Source organism: Hippichthys cyanospilos, chromosome 4, assembly GCF_059441005.1.
Source record: "Hippichthys cyanospilos isolate Australia breed blue-spotted pipefish chromosome 4, RoL_Hcya_1.0, whole genome shotgun sequence".
NCBI lineage: Eukaryota > Metazoa > Chordata > Actinopteri > Syngnathiformes > Syngnathidae > Hippichthys > Hippichthys cyanospilos.
Window position 1 is genome coordinate 11,091,170 of NC_142372.1, and position 26,568 is coordinate 11,117,737.

The 26,568-nt window shown below is 40.7% G+C and overlaps 1 protein-coding gene across 3 annotated transcripts in view; it reads right to left on the reverse strand.

Annotated features, from left to right (window-relative positions):
- The window catches only part of esrrga (estrogen-related receptor gamma a), a 75,576-nt gene that overhangs the window by 26,031 nt on the left and 22,977 nt on the right, over positions 1-26,568 (reverse strand). For 2 of the 3 annotated variants that reach the window (XM_088413506.1, XM_088413508.1), the window contains exons 3-6: positions 23,323-23,747; positions 17,670-17,786; positions 7,665-7,775; positions 4,783-4,965 (exon numbers count right to left, since the gene is read on the reverse strand). In XM_088413506.1, coding sequence (XP_088269632.1) covers positions 4,783-4,965; positions 7,665-7,775; positions 17,670-17,786; positions 23,323-23,747 — 836 coding nt within the window. The remainder of the gene's footprint in view (positions 1-4,782; positions 4,966-7,664; positions 7,776-17,669; positions 17,787-23,322; positions 23,748-26,568) is intronic. The other variant, XM_088413507.1, reaches the window with a different exon arrangement.

Sequence of the window (26,568 nt, forward strand, 5' to 3'; positions counted from 1 at the left end):
TAATGCAACACGCCAAAACAGTGTAGTGATTCTAGAATGCTTCTTTAGCCTGGGGAACTATTTACACCTCAAAATTGTTGAGCTAAAACTACTTGCAAATCCAGCTACTGCTTACTGTAAAATCCATTAATCTGCCATTTCGACAACAGAAGATAACCTTGTTGATGTGAGGACGGCATTGATCAAGCTCCATTTGATCGACAAACTCTGCAATGATCAATAATCGGTTAAGACAAAATGAAAGATAGCCGAAGCAAGCAAGGTGCCCACTTCAAGTTGAAAGTTACCAATTTCCCATGCGGGTCACTTAAAAGTATAACCATTCTGCGTTCTCTTCAACCACTTTTACAGCTCAATCAAAATGAATCATAGCCAGCGCTCTCCAGTCAGCTTATCCAGAGTGTCAAAATTGAAATACAATGAAAGAAAGTGGAGGATGAGGAGAACCAAAGCATCAGGAGATAGTGACTCAAGTAAATGGGGGTGTGAGTAATTTCTTTTCTTGAATAAAGGAAAAAAAAAAAACAATCATATTGAAGGCTTCAGGTTTTGGTAAAGTACTACATGAGAGCTGCTTGTTCGCTGATTGGTTCATTTGTTCGCTTTCTTACTCTTTCGCCAAGTCAAGTGCTCGCCTTGCCTGCCTGTCTTGGCCTTTTGTGCGGCTGTGTCTAGATAAGAGCTACCAGCATGACTGGCTGCTAGTCATTTAGCTATTATGCAGAAAGAGAGACAGTGGATGAAAAGAGCAATTCTCCAGGCAGACAAATGGCCTTTTCTTTTCATTCACACTCTCATTGGCTCCTGTTTAAATATTTGCCGGGCCTCCTCTCTCACCTGACTGCTCTTCATTCCTCCTTCATTCACACGCACACTTGACTGTGACATGCGGCCTAATACCTAACTGCAGTTGTCTCCTGGAGAGCTATTAAAATGAGATCTTCTCTGCACTAATCCATATTATTGGACACCACAGGCTTTTCATGCCCTGGGAATAATAACAGCATATTTCCTCAAATAGTGGCTTCTGCTTTAATTAATCACATTCCACTTGAATCAACGAAAAAGACACCTACTTTTCTTCTTGTAGATGAAACATAAAATACATAGGTAGTTGGCTGTAATTCTCATTACTACACCACTTGCAAAGCACCCATAGTACCTGTGAAGGCTTGGATACACCAATCAGGCGCTAGAAGGGGTTGGAGTTGTTCGCAGGGCGTTTTGGTGGATTCAGCATGTTTAATCAGTGTTGGGCATTTGATCACTCTGATTGGCTGTTAGCTAGTGGGTCAGCGGACAATACAAGAATAGGAAGAGATGCATGCCAATAAACAGTGAGCGAAACAAAGTTATGGAAGTCACAGGAAAAATAGATGTCAATTCCACTTCTTACTTTATACCATCAATAAAACACATTATATACACATCACTCACTGCTGTAAAACTTGGTTTTCCCTTCTCGCTCCAAAACACTGGGTCTTTGCTGCAACTGAGTTTTACTGATTGTTTAAAGAGCTGTGTATTCTGTCGCCAAATCAACCAGTCACTGACTGAACACCCACCTTTGTTGAGCCTTTCCGCATTTTTGGGATGCGCTTTATAACATGAAGCCTTGAAAAAAAAACTCAACGGTCTAAGCACTGACTGTAGCGTGTTTACGTCTGTTGATGGAGGTCAGTCCAGACAGGGGTTCTGAGGCCGTCTAGTGTTATGAGGCATCGCATCATAAAGCATTCACCAAAAGTGTAGAAGCGCTCACAAGAGACAGGTTGATTTGATGAGGGAATGTGTGTTTACCCCACGGAGAACTCAATGCATTAAATGGGCACCGTAACACTGATGGCTTTACTTCTAACTCTAGTAAAAAAAAAAAAAAAAAATCGTCCGCTCTTGCTACGGTGAGTAAAACCACATCGCTCTATATACAAGTGTCCAGTATCAAAAAGATGGCATTTTTTGCAGATAGAGCATGCGCAGAATACAAACAAAAGTTCAGTTTAAATGAGGTAATTTGAATGTCTATAAATGAACACATTCTCATTGGAGATGAGGTATCCCAGGGATGAAAAGATGAGTATACATGGTACATAGTACAGCTTACATGGTATTTAAATATTGTCAATTTTCAGGTTTTTATCTACTACATCTACTCTGGGACGACCTGATGCTCTCTGGAACCATGTTGGCGACCCAAGACTCATTGGATTCAATGAACCTAACATAGCCTTTAAATGCAGGACAGCAATATGGTATAGTATTGTGATGAACAATTATAACAGCCGATCATGCACGCGGATTATGTTCTCACACGTTTCGTTGTCAACATCATTGTTTCATAATTGTTATTTTAAAATCTCGGCGGTGGACTAAATAAAGACTCCCAGCAACAATATGAGGAAACGCAAGGCATGTGCATACACACACAGCCTTGAGTGTTTGCCTATATGATACAGCAGTTGTGCGCATGTATGTAAATTACCAATGTGTTGATTTTTTCTCTCGTTCCCATTACGTTTCTCTCCTCATGCACTTGTGTGTGTTTTAATATTCTTTGCGGGATATCAAGAGACACACTAGCTGAAACCTCATTTTCCTCCTCTAATGACATATCAAATGTTTGCATATAGGCCATATCAGTATGGAAATGCGCGCAGGCATACAAGCCAAGCTTTGGAATAAAAGAACCAATCAAAGTGATGTGTGCATGCAAGCATGCGCGCGTGTGTGCACGTTGTCACCAGCTTGGACGAGTCTGTGTGTCAAACATGACTTGCGGCGCACATAAACACACACACGTATGTACACACACAGCCCGGCCTTGTTATCCGGGGGCCTGTCTTGCAGGCAGCCTCTCTAACGCTGAGTGATGTTTAAATTAGTTTACAATTTAGCCTCCTCGCTATCTGCAGACGGCTCTTAACTCAGCGTGCGCGCGTGTCGTGTTGTTGTGTGCGGGCCTTTGTGCATGTGTGAGCGTAACAAATTGTTGCCAGTACGGCAGACATCTAATGACTTCAAATTAGCTGCCTGGCGCTCGCCTTGACACGTTGTTACCACTGTTCCCAGCCTCTGTGTGTGTGTGTCACTGTGTATGTGCGTGCATGTGAGCAGCGCAGCGCAACCATATCATGAAGCATAAATTGGCTTCACCTCTCCTCACTCTGCCTCTGCCTTTTTTTCTTTTTGTCTCCCTCCATCAATTTGATTAAAAAATTACTGTAGCATAGCAAGGAAAGATGTGTGTTCACATGTGTTCGTGTGTGTTCACAAGAAAACCTCACACACACACACGCGCAAATGAATAGAATACAGTAGCGTTTATTCTGTTGAAAAGAAAAGAATAAACCTGTTAACCTTCTTATCTTACATGAAAGAGGACAACAAATGCTGAAGTCCGGCATTTCGGTCTGACAATCCTTTCCACTCAACACTAGATCACTTAAGAAGTGTGTGTGCTTGTGAGTATTAGATCAGTGTTGTAAACAGAGCTGTGGATTGCCTTTCTCGCTCGTCTAATCATGCCATCTCTCCACCGCTGAGCAATCGTTGCGCTTTGCGCGTGCACGCACATGCGTGCACCCTTTAGCCAGGGGGTAACCAGGCTAACCTGGCCTCATCTCTTTTAAAAGGAGCAAAAGCAAAAAGGCAACAGAGGAGACCAACACGCAAGAAAAAATAAAAAATGGCAAGTTTTGAAACACATGAATACATTTTCAAAGGCTAAACATGGCATGGCGATCAATTATATGATATGACATGCAAACCTGCTCACTGTCTTCACATAGATCAATACAAGCAATGCTTAGCCTCATCTCATTTTTTATTGGTAAAAATAATGCATTTGGTTCTGAAAGCCTTGTTGGCAATACCATTGACTACATTGGTTTTGAAAGTTTGGTATTTAATCTGATATGTGTATCATTGCAATGCAAGACGATGTTAGGACTCATTTGTGTTAAGATGAGGGAGGCACAGCTCTTCCTTTCTCACTGTTTTGACATTGCATAACATCCTTCAATAAGATATTCTTTTTTTCCCCAACACAAATGACTGACTTTTCATTCATTAATTCGTACGGCACCGATTGGTTAGCACATATGCCTCACAGTTCAGAGATTGCGGATGCGATCCCAGCTACGGCCTTCCTTTGTGGAGTTTGCATCTTCTCCCCGTGTCTGTGTGAGTTTTATCCAGAGTTTGGTTTCTCGAAACGTTCCCAGAAACATGCATGGTAGACATATTGGACGCTACAAATTGCCTTTAGGGGAGTGTGAATGATTGTTGGTCTCTGTGTGCCCTGCTATTGGCTGGCAACCAAATCAGGGTGTCTCCTGCCTACTAACCAGAGACAGCTGAGATAGGCCCCAGCAGTCCCAAGCCCCTAGTAATGATAAACTAGTGAGGATGGATAATTGTTACTGACCAAAATAGACCGAGTGAATGTTGGTCATATTTCCATCCATCCATCCATCCATCCATCCATCCATCCATCCATCCATCCATCCATCCATCCATCCATCATTGTACGGTTAGAGTTGAAAAAGAAAGTGGATTTTGTGTATGTTTGGAATGGATTTGCTTGGCCAGTTTGAGGTGTCAAGAGTTCAAACTGTCTGGGTGCAGGGATTAGGGTGAAAGGTCACAGTTTAAGTGCAAGCACAGCAAAACACATGTTTTGGGTGTGCAGAGTAGGCAATGGCAATGGCAATGTGTGTGTGTTTGTGTGTGTTGTGTGTAAGGTCTTGCATCATGCACGAAGGGTTAGCAGGTTTCTCCTACCTGGGATGTGCTTGGCCCAACCGATGTTGACCACCAGCTCTCTGTCGGCCAGATCGCACAAGGTAGTCAGGGCCTTGATGTCGCTGTCTGGTACTGTCGGATCTGGCATGGCATATATCTTCTCTGGCTCGGCCACCAGCAGGTGAGAGACAATTTTGTTATCTGCAAGGCAGCCAAAGGCAACTGACATGACCACCAGACGAGGAGAAAGACACAGAGACAGAGAGAGAGTGAATATATGGTTCGTACGTTTTAAACCAGAGCAAACATATGACTGTGGGCTAACAAATAATCAGTAAAAAGTAACTTACAAAGAGCTCAAAACATGACAGTAATTTCATATTACATACGGCTCATGATCGTTCAGATACACAATTTCACATGCAAATCAGACTGTATAATAACGCCGACTATAATTGCAAGCATGTATGATTAGCCATGAAATGCTCAGGCAAAACACTCATTATTTGCTCAAGTCATTTTTATAGACAGTGTAAAATAGACTAATGAGTTTCAATAATGTGAGTTGAATGGGGACCATAACAATAAGAATCAAGGCAGAGGAGAAAAATATAATATTATTTTATAGCACATGGATGGAATTGAGTTAATTCTAAAAAACAAGCTTTTACAATATCCTGGGAACTATCACATTTGAACTATCACATTTGAAAAATGTCAATACTTCACATACTAAGTAATTATCCGATGCAATTTCCTAAGTAATCCAGTGTGTTGACTTTCAAATCATTTAATATTCATGAAGTGTGAATGGGTATCATTGCTTGCCTTTTAATTTGCAGAAAATAAAGCACAACCTTTCTAATTTTTGCTCCATCACCAATTGTACAATGACAATAACAGTTTAATTCAAGGATTCAATCATAACATAAAAACAACATCATTGGGGAGATGCTCCGAAAGGCCATGCAGTGTTGCCTCTCGTTTCTCTCAAAGAAGCTCATCGATAGGCACGTAAGGAGGAGATAACAGTAAAAGCCAAACAGCTCAGCCAGTAATAGTGACATGTGGTGATGAGATCTCTATGGCCCATTAGCGTCACACAGATATCCTGCTCCCAAATTAATCCACTGACTAATCAAGCACCGGAATTACAAGAGAGGAGAGAAAAGCTAAGGGGAGTTAAAACAAATAAGATGGAGATGAGTGTTATAAAGGGGTTATAAATATCACTTTATAAACACACAATTGTTCTGCATCTAGCTTAGGCTGCAGGTTGCAAAGACAAATACACACACATACAAACACAGCTGTATCTGCCGGTAAATCTTATTTAATGTTTTCCTAATTAGAATCAATGCAAGCCCATTTCCAAACGCTGAGCTATTGTCCTATTTTCACACAATCAATGTGGACACCGTGGCTTTGTCTACACATAAATAGAAATGTTAGGGGTGTCACAAAAACAATTGAACTGCATTCAATTAATTACAACCATAGTGAAAGCATTATTTATTTGAATGCATTAATCTGATTTGTAGTCTCTCACTTTCTGCTTTCTGTATAATGGTTAGATCTGTTTTTATCCATCGGGTTTCTTGAAGCGGACACTGATTGGCTGTTTTGTGTGAGTGGGGGGGAAGAAGGAAGACATGAAAATGGAAGAGCGTGTGAGAGTTGTTACGAATGGTCAATTCAACTTTAAATACTGATCGCACCCTCGCTAAAGGTAGATTGATGTGCATTCTTTGTAAGTAGAAGCCTGCTGCTGTGACGACATCCAGCTGTGAGTGCAACAAATATGCTAAGACGCCAATGTAGGAAGCCATAGTAAAGCACATTGCCAAATTAAACTTGAGAACACCCTGCGTTTGAGCTAGTCTGTGACTGAAGACATTTTTTTGTGGATGTACAATATCAATCTTTAGATCTGGTACATTACAAAAGACAAAGATTTTGAAGATTCAGAAGATTTTGGGTGACATTGAAATGTTTAATTAGAACTAATAATTATCGGACATAATTAATTACCGCATACCCACATTCGAAAAGCCTGCTTCATAGGTATATAGGACACTTCAAATCGCCCTTAGTGTGATTGTGAATGGACATTCATCTGGATGTGATATATGATGGATCTGAACATTTCTATGATTAGTGGTGCTGAAGTGAGCCTAAACTGCCCTGTAGCCCTTCAACATATTGGACTAAATCAAAATATGCTCCAGCTTTAAGCAAAATGGGCTTTAGGGAGCAAGCTGCTAAATACTGCTCAATCTGCACTGCATGAATGTGTGTATGTGTGTGTGACCAGACGGTTAGCTAGAGAGCTAACTCTAGTTTGATGTGGCTGACAGATTGGATTTAATCCGGATTAAAGTTCTGGCTGGTCCCTCCCTATCTAACATGGCTCCTCCTCCACCTCTACGTCTCCATTTCTGTGAGAAAGCCCATCATTTAAGTTCACTTCCCATCCTTTACTCTTACTCCCTCTTGCTCTTGTTGCATTTCCAATCATAGAGCTTTGGCTAGAAGTGGACTTGACAGTAAAAAACAGCAAATACGGCCAGAGCTAAATGAATATCTTTAGAGTAAAATATGACACATATAAAATGTTATGACCCTAAACTGGTAGCTGTAAGAAACAAGGAAATAAACTAAGTCCCAAACAGATGGGCTTTGCACCACACTGCGTCCATTTTTGTGTGTGTGAGAGTGTGTATGCATTAATGTTTGCGAGCCTTGTTGTAACCTCGTTTTTAATGGTCCAACTGTTGTCTACATGAACATGGCTTGCATGCAGTTATGCAATATTTATGGAGAAATAGTTGACTCCTGCAGGTATGAAGATTCTTACCTTTGACAACCAACCTACATGAGTGCATATGTGTGAGTGTGTGTGTGTGTGCACGCGCTCTTACATGGCTTCTTGGCAGGCAGAGCCAACTGAGGGTTCAGATAAGGACTGTTGTCTGCATCTATCCGGCGTTTATACTTCTGTCGTCCACCACGAACCCTGTCAAGACGAACACCTGAAAACAATGCAAAGACATAATAAAATGTATGTTAATTACAGCACTTTCCCAATGTTAAACCTTAAACCGTCACTATGTATATGTAAAAATGTTTAGTTCATTTGTTCAAATGACTTTCAAAGACCGACTATAATGTGAAGTCAGTGTATATTTCTTCAGTGAAAAAAAAAAAAAAAAAATATATATATATATATATATATATATATATATATATATATATATATATGTGTATATAATGTTTCTTCATTATACAGTACATACAGAAATCAATCTAACTGAAACCAAAGTAACTCAAAGTATCTTTGGTAAATGGGTTCTCTCTTGCTACTTTGCTTTCTGAGGCCAATTGCTATCTCACCCTTTCTCCCTCTGTCACCTTAATTAATTGACACAAAGGAGCCCTAATTTAATTAAGCTTGTCTCTCAGGGTATTGGATGTTACCGTGGTTACCACTTAAAGATGGATAAGGAAGACACAGGTGTCATGTGCCCTGGAGGAAAAAAAGGACTTCATTTAGGATAATATGATGGGATTAATAATTTTGTTTTACAAGTACTATTTAAGAACGTACTTCACGAGGGTTTTTAACTGATTGATAAGATCCCGTTAAGAAATGAGTAAGGTTTTTGAGATACACGTTGTTTTTTGACTAATTTCTTGACATGAAAGCAAAACATGTGAGATAACAAGCACTGTATGGCACATTGAGCTCAGCTGACTTCAAAACAAAGCAGCAGTTTGACAGAAAAATATTTCAAAAAGACTTTTACCAGACTACTTTAATTTGCTGTCAAACTAAAAATAAAATATAAAAAACACAAATGTAACTTCCTACTGTTTACCTACCTTAATGTACCAAATACCATCAATTCTAACACATTGACTAGTAAAAGAGAAATGGTGCCGCAGTACATGTGTGTATATATATATATAAAGCATTTCAACTGAGTAACATTGTTACAGAAAGAATAAAAGGTTTATCTCAAGGCATCACTCAAGAGTGTCTTTGTAGCAAAGACACAATTTAGGACAGCCAAAGAGTCAAAGAATTAAGTCTACCAAGACAACACAATTAGACGTAATCATTTTAAAATGACTCGCACGCGCATTTGTTTAATTAAGACTCAATGTTTTGTGTTTGCGTGAGTAAAAAGTAAGGAGCTGGGAGGAAGAGTAAAGGCATTTTAAGGATAATCCAGTGAAGATTACTTTCTTAGCCTAACAAGCAAAACTAAGCTGTGCAAGAGCTGTACTTGCTAGCTTGCAAACACACACCAGCACACACAAATGCACACAAAGATTGTGAATCTGTGGATTATGGGCACAAAAGAACAAAAACAAGAGACAGAGAGTAGAAATGGAACATTCTCATTCCATAACATGTTTAGAATGAGTAGTGAAAGGCAAGCAGTATGTTCTGTGTAAGATATGGGTAATATACAGTATGGATCAATCCATCCATTCATTTTCTGTAGCCACTTATCCACATTAGGGTGCAGGCCTGCTGGTGCCTATCCCAGCTATCTATGGGCAGTAGGCGGGGGACACCCTGAACTGGTTGCCAGTCAACTGCAGTGCACACTGGGACGAACAACCATTCCCACACCCAATCGCACATAAGAACAATTTAGAGTGTCCAATACACCTGCCTTGCATGTTTTTGGAGTGTGGGAAGAAGCCGGAGAGCCTGGAGAGGATGCACACAGGCTCGGGGAGAACATGCAAACTCCACATTGGAAGGCCGGAGTCAGTTGGAATTAAACTCGGGTGACTTAACTGTGAGGTGAATGTGCTAAGCGATGTATGGGTTAAATGTGCTAATTCCAAGCTATATGCTTAAACGTGCTATCTGAAACAACGTCTGTGCAAAATTACATGGTAAATGTTTGGCGTCGTCTTGCTGATGTGCGCGTCATCTCTAAGAATGAAACACTTTATCCCGAAATAACTGCGATGCGCAAAAGCTTTCCATTTCTCCACTCGCTCTCCCTTGTAACTTAAAAGGGCCGACAGTCACTTCATAAAAAGCCCTCTCTAACTACCTCATCTATTTTCCACCAAATTAACTCTCCCCCGGTGCTGATTAATGATCAAATCTAAATGAATCAAATTAAAAATTGAAAATTATATTTCCAAAGCCTACAAAAAAAGAGACAGGGGGAGGCAAGGGCGGAGAGTGAAAGTGCTTTAGCTCATCCTAACAAATGATCCTTCAAATCATAAAGAATGGCGTAGGGAAGGAGAGAGGGCAAAGAAAATATACGCTTCAATGTAAAGCTGGGTAAAAATGCACGAGGGAGAGCACAATAAATGTGTTTATGGGAGAGAAATGGAAATAAAATGTTGATAAAAGCTGATGAAGAAGAATGAAGAGAAGATTGTGATGGAAGAAATTAAAATGAGAGTTTAGCATGGTTGGGGGGGTCTTGTAATAGATGTCCCTGTAAAAGGGAGTAAGAAATTTAAAGGATGAAGAAAGTGGTGACGTTACGGCTAATAAATGAAATAGGTTGAGAATAATGAGTGAACTGAAACTAGACGACTGGAGAAATCCTCCGATGGACAAAAGGTGGAGTAATTCACTACGAGCTGGCAGATACAAGTAAGAGTTAAGTGACTAAAGAATTTTCTCGAATATTTTTTCATTGGTAACACACTGTCCGATTTTTTTGTTCTTTTGTCACGATACAAAGCACCTTCCCTAATTTCAGTTCAAGGAGTTTTATCAACCTCTTCATTGCCTTGGTCTGTACTACTTTTGATCACTTTTTTAAATCTCAAATGACTGGAACACTGCAGAAGAATAAATACAAAAATAAAACCCAATTTGCACCTGCTTTAGACTGTTTCAAACAATATTCACCGCGTGACATGATGTCCTTTAATCTACTGATTACATAACTTGACTGTCTATGTATTTTGAATTTTATTTTATTTGCTGTTTTAATCTGCTGACTGGTGTCAGGTTAAAAGTTAAAGCACCACTGATTGTCACATATGCGGAAGTATGGTGAAATATGTTCTTTAAATTTGATCAATCTGAGTTTGCGGTGAGTTAGCATCATGCCACTTGCTTGGGAATCTTTTTCTTTTTTTAATCTAATCCCCAATTCCAAGTGCTGAGTGGCAAGCAAGGAGGAGGCAAATGGTTCCCATTTTTATGGTCTTTGCCATTAAATTGATTAAATTGTGTGTTTTTTAAAGCACCACAATTAACACCATTAATCAATCTTTCCTGCGGTTTCACTGAAAAACAATATTTTAGGTAACTGCTATAGAAAGAAATGAATGGATGTCGCTACTAGTGGGATTCTTACATTGTGTTGAACTATCACCACAAAATTTTTCGGAAAATTGTCCATTTTGAAGGCCGGATGAAGAAAACGTGATTAGTGTCAATTTGACTTCAAACTTTAAAATGTTTACACTAAATAGTGGTTGACTGTCTTCAAGCCATAAAGAGAAAGAATGCTTTCTAAAGTTCCTAATTTGCATCTTTTTTTGAAGATTGTTTTGATGATGTGCCAGTATAGTATAAATTGAGAAGGTGGAATGGTTTCAGGGGGCTGATGATGTAAGAGAGTAGAGTAGAATTGGAGTTGGAGTGGGGGCAAATCAAAGGGATTGAGGGGTGACAAAAAGCCCAGTGAAAATGTGCTGACAGTGAATGAGAGAAGAATAAGTCAGGCTGAGAGAAGACCTTAGCTAATGCCGAGACACTGAAAAAAAAAAAAAAAACTCTGACTTTGTTCAAAAGAAATAAAAAATAAATGCCCACACTGCAACCCCGTTATAAGGGAAAAAAAAATGTTTCTGCTGAGGACATTCAAGATGGCAGCATTTGCATTTTCTTTATTGCTACTCTAGTTTGACTAAAGGTAAAGGTGGACTTGAATTAAAAGATAAAATAAAAAGCCAATTTTGAAATACTGAGGTTATGGGAGGGAGCGGCACGTGTGCGTGAGTGTCATACGGTGACTTTTTCCATTTATTTATTTTTCTCCTAAAGATCAGACCAAGTATGACCAGCCGTGCCTGAGGCAGCGGGCAGGTGGCTGTGGTCACTCTTGGCTGAATATGTGTGTGCTGAAGGAAGATGGCCATGTGTTGGAGTTCACTGTCAGGTCCCTAAGAAAATAAAGAAATAACAATTTTCTCAGTTTGATGTTTCTGTACTTTTTGGCTTTCTTTTAATTTTGTTTCACGTTTTGACATATGCACTCTTTTCCTTCCACTGAAAATATAAATAATGAAAAAAAATAAAACGCTGAATGTCACTTTCAAAAGAGAAGATGCTACATTCTCCTCCCTGCCATCTTGTCCACATGATGAGGTGTCTGCAAGCTCACTCCAAAATAAGAGTGTATGTGGGACAGAGCGGACCACTTAGTCGAAGCTCTCATCACACTGTTATCACTTCTTTCTGGATGGGCTGCAACCAGATGCCACACACACACTTAGTGAGGATAGACACTACAGGCCAGATTTAGCTGCATGCTTCCCATGAGGAAGGGCCAGACGCCACGGGTTGTCTGGCACTTCTCTCCTCCTTAATTTCCTCATCTTCGTGTCTCTCTCAGCATCACTGCTCTCCCTTTTCCTTCATTCTTCACATTCTTTGATTCTCACTTCCATTTTTTTCTTAATAAGCTTGACTGAAATCAAAAGGGTGAGTTGTGAAAAGTGGAAAGGAAATGAACTATTATATTGCATGACATTTTATTCTTGTGACTAAACAGAGGATTGAGGATTTTAAACGATTGTTCATCTTAATTTTTTTTTTCATGCTCCACAAAGAAATTATATCATTTTTAGTCTGACCACAACAGACCGAAACCCAGCACTACTTCTTTTACTCAATGAATGCCTTGCAACAGTAACAGTTTTACAGTAGCTTTAAAACGTGACCTGGCTAGTTTCTAACCCCCCATGGGGCCCTCAGATAAAAACAACCATGGACACCCCTTCAAACAACAGAAAAAATGGGATTGCGGAAAAGCAGATGACATAGAAAATGAGGCTATCCAATAAGGGCTTCAAAAATCCCCACATGTCGTTGAAGTGTCTCCAGGAGTTTCCAGTTCTATCATTGAGATGGCCCAATATTAGCCCTTTCTCGGGGACCCCTTCTAAGATGAGATGAGACAAATGAATCTTTTATTTGTCACTCATTAGGGAAATTGCATCAGCAACATTAGCTACCAGCCAACAATAGGTAGCCACGATATTTTGTTGTTACGCTATGATTTTGTGACAGTTATGGGCCAATCTCAGCAATTTCTTGAGTTATCCTTCAAGTGATACTTTACCATTGAACCTTTAAAAAAATTTTTTTTGAACACGTGCTCTAAGCTCGGGTAACAACCAATGGCGGCTCACCTGTTTTCTGCGTTTGATGATGTGATGTTCACAAGATGAGACGTGTTTGGTTTTTACCTAAACCCTGAGTACATGTGATGCCATTTTGCTCAACTCCCTGAACAGGGGCCTTTGAAACATACTAGAGTTCCTTCCACAATAAAAGGTTAAAAAAATTGCTTGCGCCTTTGTAACTGGACAGAACTTTAGATCAAAATGGAACGTTGTGACACACGCTACCAGCTTCATATGGACAACAAACACACACACGCAGAAAGAAAGTGTCATAAACAGACTGTGGCATTCCAACCAATCTCCCTCATTAGGTCTTGGGGAGCATGGCCAGAGTTGGCACGAGCTGCAGGGTGTGTGTGTGTGCGTGTGTATGCGCATGAGGCCACATGCCAGGGTTTATATGAGCGGCGCGTGGTCTTGTGTCCCTGCTAGCGGACCATCCGAATCCAGCTGGCCGTTTACGACTTGATAGAGATGGAGGCTTTGGTCCCGGCCCGGACATGTTGCATCTCTTGAAAGCGGGACGTGTGTGACGTGCCGTCATCAAAGCCGTACTGTTGTCAATAGCAGCATATGCACGGTACACATGCACCCAGAGCTCCTGCCAAAACCTTTCATGTTCAATTGTCTGATGTGCGTTTTGTATTCACATCACGACACTTTATTTCTGATGTGTGATGCCAAGACCGTTTTTTGGTCCAAATGCGCATAAAGTGCCTTTAAAAGGGGGCAAATCAAATCGCTAACACGGACTCCCCAGGTGATCGTTTAGCCCTCGTCTGCTTCATTATTTTCAGCCAATCCTTTACCTGCAATCGCACCCCCCACCACTTTTGCAACACGCAAATGCTTCTCTTTAAGCCCCGCCCCCGCGACCTTTTGGGCTTCCGCTGACGCATCGTTATGACCTCATTAAAAATGGACAGACAGTCATTGCCAGAGGGGAAGTTCTCATAATAAAGTCAGGCTTTTTAATTGCCTCGCTCCAGAAATTAGCTGCTACATATTGGTGGGTGGGCGTCCCCATGTTCCTTCGCTCACTGCCTTCCTCTGCTTACTGCTTTACCTTTCTTCCTTCTGCACTCTTTGAAGGGCTAAATGTGATTGGAATTTGAATGAATCGGCCATTTAAGCACATAAACACTTAGGTCGCTGATAGTGGAAAGGGTCAAACGCCAGACTTTCAAGCAAGCAACGTGGGTTCAGTTCCCACTTGGTGACGGCGTGAACGGTCGTCTTAAGTTGTGTGCCATGGGTGGATATCAGTGATCGGTCTTTAAAAATAAATAATATAATGTACAAGGCAGTTTGCGGTCATCCCTTTCAGACAACTAAATAAATACAGTATCGCTGATGGAATAAAGCAACGATGTCGGCTTCCTTAAATAAAAAAAAAAAACCTTCAATAAAAAATGTTGGTATGTAGAGTAGGAACTCATGTATTAAATTCAGACCTACCAATACAAATGGGATGGCTGTGGTCTGTCAGGTTGATGTATACTGTATATATGTAGGCCTAGTTGTGCGTGTGTGTTGGGCAATGATGTATGCGCAGGCACTAAAGGCAGCTATTTATTTTCCTCGTTGAAAACACATGCAAACCATACACAATGAAAGCATTTAATAATGAATTGCAAGCCTCAAGTTGAGTTTGTCACATTTCCTCAGACAAACATAATGTGCTGTGGCCCAGGTGAACACTTAGGCAAATAGAAGCTGCCAATAATACACAAGCTTATAGCCTGCATGTGTATTGGTCCAATGTACGTGCATGCAAGCAGACTTAGTGGGCACAACAGGAGATGAAACATGGCTTCTGCCAATGTCAGATTGACTGGGAGAACAAACGCTACGACAGCAGCTTGTTGGGAGGGAATAAAGTGTGGGGGAACTGAAGAAGAGATGAGCTGGCATTTATAGTGGAGGGAAAGGTTTTGTTGCACTCCTGGGAAAAAATATAGTTTCTTCTGCTTATTTATAACACCATCTACAAGCTGTTTGCCTCGGTGTTGTACTTATTCATGGGTGTGGTATGTCATGTCAAAGAGCCAATGCAAAAAGCTGTATTAGAAAATTGTCACAGGGGGACTCATTTTTATTTTTGTGGTAGCAGTTTGCAGGGAAATGCATAATATTGAAAGGTGTTTTTTATTCTCGCTAGCCTTATTTTGTGAAATCAAACGGTCAACGCATTAGAACGAGTAGCTTTCCGCATGATTTACATGGAGCTACGTATTCCAATTGGAATCAAACCGAATGGCCAAATAGGTTGAAAATGCTTCATTTAATCACCTCAATCGAAGTGAAAAAGCTGATTCGAATGGAATTTTATGAATCACGGGAGTGGAATATTCGTTTTGCCAATCTGACTGAGCTACATATAATCAGCATTATCAGAATTGCCAGGATGAGTCAGGTCTATGTACTTGATGTAAAAGCGTCACGGCGTCATCATATACATACATTAGAAAGGGGGGTGTCTCACCAGTGCTGTTCCGCGATATTTGAACTTCTTTGAAATGATTGCTATCTTGTTCTATCAAGATGTCCCTTTAATAAATGTGTTGAAACAATTGCAAATGGTGTAAAGATAGACTAAATGAACGGCAGACTGGTAATACATTTGGACTGCTGATGGTAGGTGCACCAAAATGTGTTCGGGAAATGGCACTTTCTGCTAGTCACAAGTCAGTGTTTGATTTGAGTTTTTTTTCAGTGTTAAAAAATGCACCACTGAACGATTACATGATAGGCAGTCTGAAAGAAGGCGTGACTCTATCGTCTAAATGAATCTTGGCAGCTTGACAGTGAAAAAACAAAACACCATCATCTCTTTCCAACCATCAAAGCTCTTGTATCAGATGTCGGCAAACTCTAAAGGTATACTGTATCTAACGAAGTGTCCGACGAGTGTGCGTGACCCCGCCGAGATGTAAGGGAACACAAATGTAGAGGTGAGTGGATGGATGAAGTGGTTCCACAAGCATGAGTGGGAGAAGAGGAGGGCAGCAAGAAGACAAGAATAGATGGCGAGGAGGCTGCCGCGTTTCGGCCTCAGCCACGTTCCCCGACCACGGTCGGGAAAAGGGGCGGGGGGGTGGGGTCGTCCGGGTCTCCCATCAATTACAACCTTGACCCTCCTTCTCCCTCTGCTTTCTCTCACAAACACTTTCTACTTCATTCGGCCACCCTGCCCCCCCACCTCGCCTCTCATCCTCCCCCGGCCCCTCTCCTCGGCGCCTATAAATCAATCTCTTCTCCCAAGCCTCCTCCATTCCTCCCTCCTTCCCCGCCCGTTATTCCCGTTTCTTAGACTTTCTCTATCGGCCGTCCTCTTCCTCCTTGCGTGGCAGAAAGTGAGGTGGGAGTAGAAAGGTCAGAGGTGGGAAGACCAAACGCAGAGAAAGAGCTAGAGGTGCCAGGGGAGTGTGAAAAAGAGAAATGAGTGTATTTAATCAAAGTGGCGCGAGGGCAGTCATATCAGTCGTTCGTTTTCAGCACTGCTGGAGCAACTAATGTTACCTCATTTAGATATAATACTGTATGTGCCGTGTACATGTTTGTGTACTTGTGAGTAGACAGTGAGTGTAATTGTATATGGACAAACTGTTCAAGAAGGGTATGAAAACACTGAAATACGATATGAATTATTGTTACATGTAGCATTCTGCATAAGTAACTGTTTTAGCATGAGATACCACCTAACGTGTACAGATATTAGTAACAGTGTATTAGTACTTTGTAAGGGGGTTCTTTCTTTTATTTCATTTCGTAAAAACAAAGAAACCAAATCATTTGTTTTAGTGCTTGAACAAATCAAAATCCCGAGGTCAAAAACATTAACTTTTTATTTGCCTCATATAATGATGTATGAGTGATGTTCTATGGTATTTTTTTATGGTATTTTAGTGCAGTAAGTAGTGTTTATGATACAATAATAACAACAATAACTTTTTCTGAAGTTACATCTGACTGTGCTAAAATTTTACTTCAAACACTACCTGTAAAGTCTTTTAAACTTTTATGATGACGACAAATTATAAACACTCAAATGTATATCGCTGTTGTCGGGCAGAATCAAGTGTAACTCTAAAATCATCACTTTTCAGGAGAACCAAAAAAATCGCAATTTGTTCAGCCACCATTGCCTTGTAAAAGTAAAATTAAAGTTAAACTGATGAATAATTTGAAAAAAAAAGACAAAACAAAACTTAAAAACAAAATTTAAAAGAAGTAACTGCCACAAGTGTATATTTTTCAAAGAAGTATGAAATTCATCAAAATATGACTCTGGTTATACTGATTTTTGCTGGGATTGCCAATATGAAAACAACAACAACAACAAAAACTATTAGATTTAAAAAAGATTTTCAACCGCACAGGCACATGAATCCTCATCAGACTTCAATTATTTCTTTGTTTTGGATTTGAACGCAACATTAGTTAGGACTGCGACTGGAATGTTTGCTTCACTCACAGCTAACGGAGAAAGATTAAGAAGAGACCTTTTCCCTTACCCTCCCTCAGCATGCCCACTGTCAGACATTTCATGAAGCGGCAGGCCTGGCACGACTTGCGTCTCCTCTTGGTGATTTCACACTCGTTGGTGGCTGGACAGCTATATTCGATGTTGCCTGTGGAGGCAAGCACAAAGAATGGAAATGTTTGAAAATTGCTTGTTGTAAGGGCATGCGAGACTGCGGTTGATGCAGGTGTCAAAGCAAGGTTGTCTGACCAATTGCAGACCAACGGTGAGGTGAGGAAAAGAACATTAGCTGAGACTCAGCTTTCGAGCATCTCATGACCAAACTCAGACAATAGGTGAGCCGTGAAATGTTCAGCCTTGAGCAACTGTGATGCCATTTTAAGTCAACGCCAAGTGACAGAAGGGCTAAAAAAGGATATATTTTGCTGCCTAATTATTCAGAATGTCACCTTCAGATGAGTGAGGGGCATAGGACTTACTGCATTTTTTTCCTTGACCTCCCCTTTAAATTGGAATAACGGCTGGGTTACGATTAGGGAAATCCGAATCACATTTTTTGCACCTGCGCCCCAATCAAGGTCACCTGATTTTGAGGCTCTGTCAATACTGAATCCCAAGTTCAAGTACTCTCTATTTTTCAATTAATGCATTTCTATCATTTCTTCTGTCACTTTATTAGTTCCTGTTTAATAGTGATTTGCAGGTTTCTTGTCTTTTTTTTTTGCACGAATTATCATCTTACATCAGGACTGTTAAATATTTTAGAGACAAGTTTCATTTTGACGTGGAGAGGTAGGCTAATGAATACAATAAAAAAAAAAGATGTTCTTTTTCTTCTCTAAGATAAGTACATTACCCCAGTAGTGGAGTAAGCTCAAGTGTCTCCCAGAGAAAGCGAATAAACGGTGATTACTATTGACTGCTGCTGTGGAGAGGATGTTTTCTCATTACTCCGCTGATTAAGGGGGCTAGTTAGCTTGGGAAAAGGCTAAATGCACAAACTGGTCTTAATGGCTAACAAGACCCTTGTTAATTGGCCATGTTAGTGAAAGTAACTGGCTAAACATGCTAAATGCTGGGGAAACCTAATAAACGCCACTAATGGGACATGTTAGCTCACAGTGTAGAAGATACGGGTGGAGCACATTAATTCAGCAATTACTTAGCGCTAAAGCTAGATGTGCTAATGACACAAACCTTAGTCCGTAATGGGCCTCGTTAGTGCACACGGACTAGCTAAATGAATAAGTGCGCTAAAGAGACACTTAGAGCTGGTGATTTGCAGCATCTTGACTCAAAACTGGTTTGCGTGAAGGATGCTACATAGTAAACATTATATATTGGCCTGCATTAGTAGGCTGACTAAGAAACGTGAGTAGCAAGCAGCCTGGATGCTCTTTGTATGCTATGACACATCCTTTGCGAAGTGAGGTTAAAATGTACGAACAACTACAGAAGAATGTAATTTCTCCACAAATGCGCGTGCGTCTTTAGTTCTGCCTCCATGCTTCTTCTCGGGCATTGAAGGTGGGCTTAGAGAAGCCAATGATTCTTCGAGGAGGCTTCTTTGTATATCGTGCAGACTGTTGGGCTCCGTGAGGGGGGGATACAGTATATGAAGGCCTCAAATCCCATGCAATCTCCTTTGAGTTGTGTGTGTGTGAGTGTGTGTCCACCTGCTGCATGACAATTGACCACATTTGTGAAGTCTGAGTAACATTGATACTTGTGTCTACAAATTGTGCTATGCACAGTAGGTGATGCACAGTCGTTTATTTAAACTGGAACAGGTGACATGATTTAAAGGCTTTTATTTCTACATCTAAAGAATGTGGCATGACGAGACTTTTTAAATATCAATTTAAATATCAATGCCAAGTGTTTTGTTTATGTATTGAGTATCTGTTAATAAAGCAGACTTGGGGCCAAATTTGATGGTGAGAAATACTGTTATTTTTGAAAATAAACCAAAATAGCAGTTTCCTCTTCCACAAAATGACATGACCTCTTTCATCCCTACCTCTCCATCTTTCATACACCATCACAAATCTTAGTAAAAGTAACAGTCATGTTTAACATTGGTTGTTTTAGTGGTTATTTTATTTATTTTGCACATTTTTTTTCCTATTGTATCCTCCGGGTATTTATTTAAATTAAAAAAAACATCAGGTGCATGTCTCTGAAAATGAAAATAATGATATTGCAATTCTAATTCTAGACATAGTTCTCTTTAAAATTATAGATAATAGCTCCGGAGTCACCGAGTTGAAATCCCTAGTTTTGAGATAAATGCGTTGTTTTGCCACATTCATTATTCAAGGCCTATTTATAACAGCCTCAGTGAGATGTACAGTTTGCGTTGGGACCTCATACTTACGTATCCAAAAACAAGATCCAAAAAAAAAAAACCAGAATCAAAGAGTTTACATTCTGTATATGTATTTACCACAATTGTCTTTCACCGCCCAAAAAATGCCTTTGGCTTTCTATCTTTCAATCTGTAGCTCTCATCTCATTTTATCTCACCTTTATGCATCCCCCTTTCTCAATAAGGGGGTGATAGATGCACGTTGTCAGGTGTTGCTGGACAGACGCCACAAAAACAGCAGCTGCCACAGTCACTTCCACCATGCTGTGATGCGCACACAAACACTCACTCACACACATTGAAAGCACAAAATCCAATGCCTGGCCACCATCCTTCATCATTTCCATTCCAACTTTCCTTGTGTAAAGGTATTGTTCATTCGAAGGCGTGCTCTTCTCTTCTTCCTTCTACTCTCTTCTTCTTTTCCACGCCACACTCCCCACCCTGTCCAGCTGGAAGTGTTTTTTTTGGTGATTACCTGCGGTTTTATTGGCTAATGGCTTGAAACATACCAATATGGCTGCCACTGCCCATCTGAGCCTGGCCCCGCTTCCAGCCAAGGCGCACAACTTTGACACACACAGCCCATGCATAAACACAGGCGCGTGTGCACACCCGTATTACTGACATGCATGCAAGCCAATGTGCGCAGACGCTGTGTGGAAGAGTTTGGCTTGCACTGCGGCCAATGATAATGTCATGACCCATTTGCGCCAGTAGGTCTAAGATACTATGCAAGCCAAACATATGAGCTGTAATGATAGCTAAATCTGCAGAAATTGGTAGAAATATCAAAACAATTTTTCGGACTGATATGCATAAAAATGTCATGATTTTGTTCTATCCCCACTCCTAAATATTTTGACTGCGAGAAAGTGTATTGTAAAATATCATAGCAAATATTTTTGGTTGACCATTTATGACATGGTTAGTTCAGTCTGAGCATCTGCTCCACGTTCGTTGTTAGTGTTTTCATTTTGTATTCAGTTAAAACGCTGAAGGTTCACTGGTAATTAGTGCTGGCTGATACGTAAAAAAAAATATCTCTTTCACAATATAGGCCATTTTATATCACAACATTGTTGTACCATAGCATACTTAATTGTCCTTAGGTGGTGCGTAAATGATTGTAACCTAACCTAAACTTAGTATTAGAAATGAGCATGGCTTCTCTGACCCTTTTTTAATTATTCCTATTGTAATTTGTTTGTATGATACTTCTAAGATAATACTAGCTAGCCAAAGTTCGTCGCTAAACCAAGTATTGCCGATTAACCGGCTGCAGGTGACGTTAGCAGCTTAATGAAGCTTCTTGAGGGTTAGGGTTAGGGTTAGGGTCAACATCTCCAAATTCAGGTGCTGCTGTTTTTGCTTCCTCCATCCATTCCATTCCCCAATTGTTTCTTATACAACTCCTGCGTCGAATACCATCAGATCGTTCAGGCGTACCTAATGGAGTGTCCTTATGCAAAGCTTTGGTGATGGTGCCCCAATGTCACACGCAAGTATTGTGACCTCTAGCTTGCGTGACCTGCAACATCTATCTACAGCAATGGAAGGGTGGGGATTACAAGTGGAGTGAAAATGATGGAACAAGAGCGAGGCGGAGACACAAGGTCACGCTGCCAAATAAGCTAGGCATCATATCTATACAGTGGCAGTGCGCTCGTGTTTAATCTGTAAGCGAGTCCTCACCTATTGAACTTTTAACAAGCTCTCTAAATGAAATGGGCCACGTGGACAGTTTAGACAGGGCAGCAATTGCGGATGAATTAGGGGTCAAAGCAGCACACGACGTGATTACAAGGTCATATGTGTGTGTGGGAGGTGCGTGTGACAGTCTATTTAAGTGGGAGTTTGTGTGTTTATCTGGACACGTGTGGGACCCAATCTCTTTGTCGGGTATGGACCGTGGGTCTGATCTCATCCCATAATAAACACATACAGGTCATCTGCGGGTAGTGAGCATCTAGTAGATATAAGACCTCCATCCCCCTGTGTCTTGCCCCCCTCTTTCGGCCCCTCTCTCTAGGGTTTTACTGGGAAAGCTGCTTATCAGAAGCAAAAGAAAGCAGCGACGGCTAGGTGGATGGATGGAAGGGCAGATAGATGAATCCTGTCTGATATGACTGACTGACTCAACAGATCAATGGTGGCCGAACCGCTGACTGCTTGGCAACAGAGTTTTCCTGTGGCAAGATGACTGACAAGCGTGCTGGCCTGACCGCAGACGTATGCGCCTATTAATTCACACTAACTTCAACAAATCTTGATCATTATCCACACTCACAATCTATCAAAATAGGAATGTTGACTTTATTAATATGACTTTTATTTTTTTTAGCTGACACTGTCAGAGAGGCTGTCATATGTATTCACTGTGAAAAGCTGAGAAGTACATTGAATTATGTATTTTTGTGTGAACAAAACACAGGTTTTATGTGAATTTTGTGGGTTTGACCCCACCGTATATATACTGTACAATTCTAAAAACAGTAAGAATCAATGTCTTTGCATACTATAAAGAACACACATTAATTACCATATTCAAAACACATAGATGTAGGTAGTTTGAGCTAACACCTAAATTTTGGTAAGTTATTTTAGAAGTTGGGTATCAAGCTTGAAGCTTTTCACTTTTTCCAAAAAGTTTCAGTTTGCAGATCTTAATTAAATAGCAAACAATGCTCCAGTTTGCTTGATACTTAGAGCTGTTTGTAGTACTTTTGCATTTTCATTCCATTTACTCAATTACTCAGTAACTGAGAGGACAATAGCATGGTCCAAACACCTGCGAACACACTTGAAGATGTCACGAGTGGAAAAAAGTATTCACAAACCTAATTCCCGCTAATGTGTTCATCATGTGGATTACTGCTCAATCCCCTCTCTCCTCTCCTCGTAACCTGAACTCCTCACCCCTAGACATGACCTGTGACCACGCTGTGACTCTATATGATCACCTAGACAACAGGCTTACTGCCAGCAATGTTGCTGTCAAGCAATCGAGATGGCAATGCAAATCGTACCTGGAAATTGCTTTTTTTTGCTTTTAGGATGGCAGGTCAGGGTTGAACCCAATGAATAAGTAATAAATTAATAAATTTGGCTCTCTGAAGTTTGGCTGCAAAAGCAGATCAAAAAAGTATGGACACACCTGATCTATTAAGCTGCTGTCTCTCTTTGACATCTTTCGTCAAAATGTAAACAATAATTTCCTTCCAGTCCTATATTTAGTGTGCCTAACCTAAATTGCAAAAAATTCATGCAGACGAGGCATAATTGTTTACATATAAAAAGCAAAAGTGAAACCAACCTTGAATGGTGCGTTTGAAGAAGGCCTTGCAGGCCTCGCATGAGGCCACGCCATAGTGGTAGCCGGAAGCGATGTCCCCGCACACCAGACACAGCCTCTTGGGCATGGAATTCAACATGTACTCGCACTTTATCTGCGAATCTTCCCCGATGGTTGACGAACAATCCTCGTAGCGCTTTGATCCGGGGCCGCCGGCGGGACCCAAAGGACCCGCGCCAGAGCCGTAGAGACTCGGGGAGTCTAAACCGTTGGGGTGGCCGTTCATGGTGGACGAATAGGAGCCTGATGCGTCGCTGGAACCACCGGGGGAGTGGTGGTTTAGACTGTCAGTCAGGGAGGCGGGGCTAGATGGCTCAGTCTTTATATACGAGGACGGACAGTTTGATTCTAGGTGGCGCTCCTTACTGGACATTCTGCAGAGAAGCCTGAGGAAGGGAGAACCGAAAAACAAACAACAAAAAGACAAACAACAACGTGTTATAATGTGGTGCAATTGCGATCATTTCGTTTACACAAAAGTTCCAGATAGAGATTTTCTTTTTGGCCAGGAACTGTCAGATGCTCCTGGTATTGTGAGCGGGCGTGCCGTCACTGTGAAGCAGCAATGAGTTGTCCTACCACATCTGTCCTATTTCACCATCTGGCTCATACTGAAAGGAAAACTTGTAATTTGGAGTTGGAATGCAACCAGGTCTGGAACCTTTCTGACAAAATTTGCTTTCAGGTTGGCCTGCTCTTGGTGCCTTTCCTTTGGCAAACTCCAGAAATGATCAGGTGCTACCTTTGGCAGTGAACAGATGGTGTCTTTGTGTCAAATTACTGTAGGTATCTAAACCAGTGCTTCTCAATTGTTTTTCACGATGCTCCTGTGAAATATTTTTTTCACCAGATACCCCCGAATCAGTGCAAAGCATTTTTGGTTCATTTGGTTCGTGCATTTGAAAAGTCCTGTTCCATCCATTTATGATTTATTAATCTTTGGAACTACGTTTGTAGTGGTATCTTCTATCGGCATATTTCATTCAGTGACTCCAGATAATAGGTTGTGTAACATCATTTCTTTTAGTTATGGCCCATCTGCCAGAAAACCACAAATAAAAACGAGCATTAATATAAAACCACAAAATAAAGGCTTATCTCACAAAGTAGTCACTATAACACAATTTCGCAATACATTGATTTATGTTCGAATTTATTTTCCTTTAATTTGAAAAGAAAAAAAAAGTATTTCCGTCATGCGATTAAAACGCATTAAATTAAACTTGCTGGTAGGAGCAGAAACTTTGCTAAAACCTCACGTACCCGCTGAAGTCTTCAGGTAACCCAAGTACTTGTGCCTCAATTGGGGAACCACTGATCTAATCTAGTGCTGATTGCTCACTGGTTGCAGTAACTGTTCCTTAGACCTGTATGCTGCCTTTACTTGTATCTTAGCAACAGCCACATACAAAAAAGTAATACAGTCTTGTTTTCACTCAGTTTTCTTGTTTCTTGGCTTGGTTTCTGGCATTTATGACTATAGTAGGTGAAATGACCTAGAGCTTTATACCACCGAGTTAGAAGAAGCATAGACTTGTCCAAAGTGTCTAGATGGGATGAAGAATTAAGATTCAAAGGCGCCTAAGACCAATCCCGTAATTGATTAATTAATTGATTCCAGGTTGCGTCCCTCTGCTTATGTATGCCTCTTCACAAGCTACAAAGCTCTTAAAAATCCATCCATCGTTATGCTTTTTCCTCCCTCGTTCATTTGAAAAACAGAACATCGGTAGGAAAAAAAAAAGAAACAGGGAACCACTGGGGGCAGTCTGTGTAGGACAGAGCAGCATGCACTATCACACACTCACTCACACACCCACACACACACAGCAAGCACATGAGCATGCTTGGGGCCGGTCGCTCATCCGTCACTCGCCAGTCAATAGGCGCTTGTTCAACATGAAGGTAATCAGTAAGCAGCCTCTTTGCTGCTCCATCATCACAAAGACAGGCACGCACACACAAACTAACTCGCACCCACAAATACACACTGGTGGCTTAAGAATTTAAGACCAGCACAGAATACTTGAAAACACAACATTTCCTTTAGTGATCAAATTGTTTCTCCTTCCTTTGCTTGTACAAGTCTCCTTTTACATACTCCCTCAGGAGAGCGCTGTTAATGCCAATTGTAATTAACAACTATCTTCTTGCTGTCTATATCTCCCCTTCCCATCCTTTGTCTACTTTACTATCTTTCTGCCTGTCTCCCTATCACCACCTATTCACTGCCATCTTCCTCTTTCTCCTGGTCTTTGCATTGCCACGCTCTTTCTCTCACTCGGCCACTAAACCTCACCCTCCTTTCCCTTCTCTTGCTCTTCATTGTTAAAGGCAGAACGCACAAAAGGGTTTTTTAATTAAGGCAGGATGCTGCTAAACGAGGGGCTTCTAAAGTCCAGTCGGCCTGTAAAAGATCCCCGTTCTTCAGGGACCCATAAAACACTGACGGTGTCTTGACGAAGAATGGGCTTCTTGGGAGAAGGAAGGCTCAATGGGGGTTGGGGAAAAGGAAAACGGTAGAGACAAGGAAAACGTGGAGGCAGACTGACAGCCAGAGAAAGAGATTGACAATATCAAGTAAGAAAATTGGCTATTTTGGTTTTGAGCCAACATTTAATGTAAACTCGAAACAAACCAATTGGGAATGATGATCTTCAGCACAAGATTCTAAAAACGGTTGGGGTAAAAATAATACAAGTATAGATCAGAAAAAGGTCCGACTTAACTTTCCGGGTTCTTTTGCGCGAAACAACTCCAAACATAGGACATACGTTACAAGATATCAATTTGACCCAAAAATGAGGTAGGTCCGTATTTGATCCATAATTCTCCATTATACTTTTTTAATCAAATATTTGTAGAATGTTGCATGTTGATCCATAACAGGTAGAACTAGCATATTGGTTATTAGTTAACCTTTCATGCAGGCAAAATGACTATTACTTCGAATTGGACGACCACATATGTAAAATTCATAAATAATATTGTCTACATATGATCGAAAAAGCTTGGGAAAGTTAACGGTCAATCACCTAAGCCTTTTTCAGATGTAAAAAGTTAATATTTTTTCAATAGTTAATTTGATACCTAAATTATTTTTACGTACATCTAATACGGTTACAAAAATGAGCACATGAGGTCATTTTCACTTGACAGCGAGGCAAAATGTACTTTTGGAGGTTCTTCATTGGACATGAAAAATAA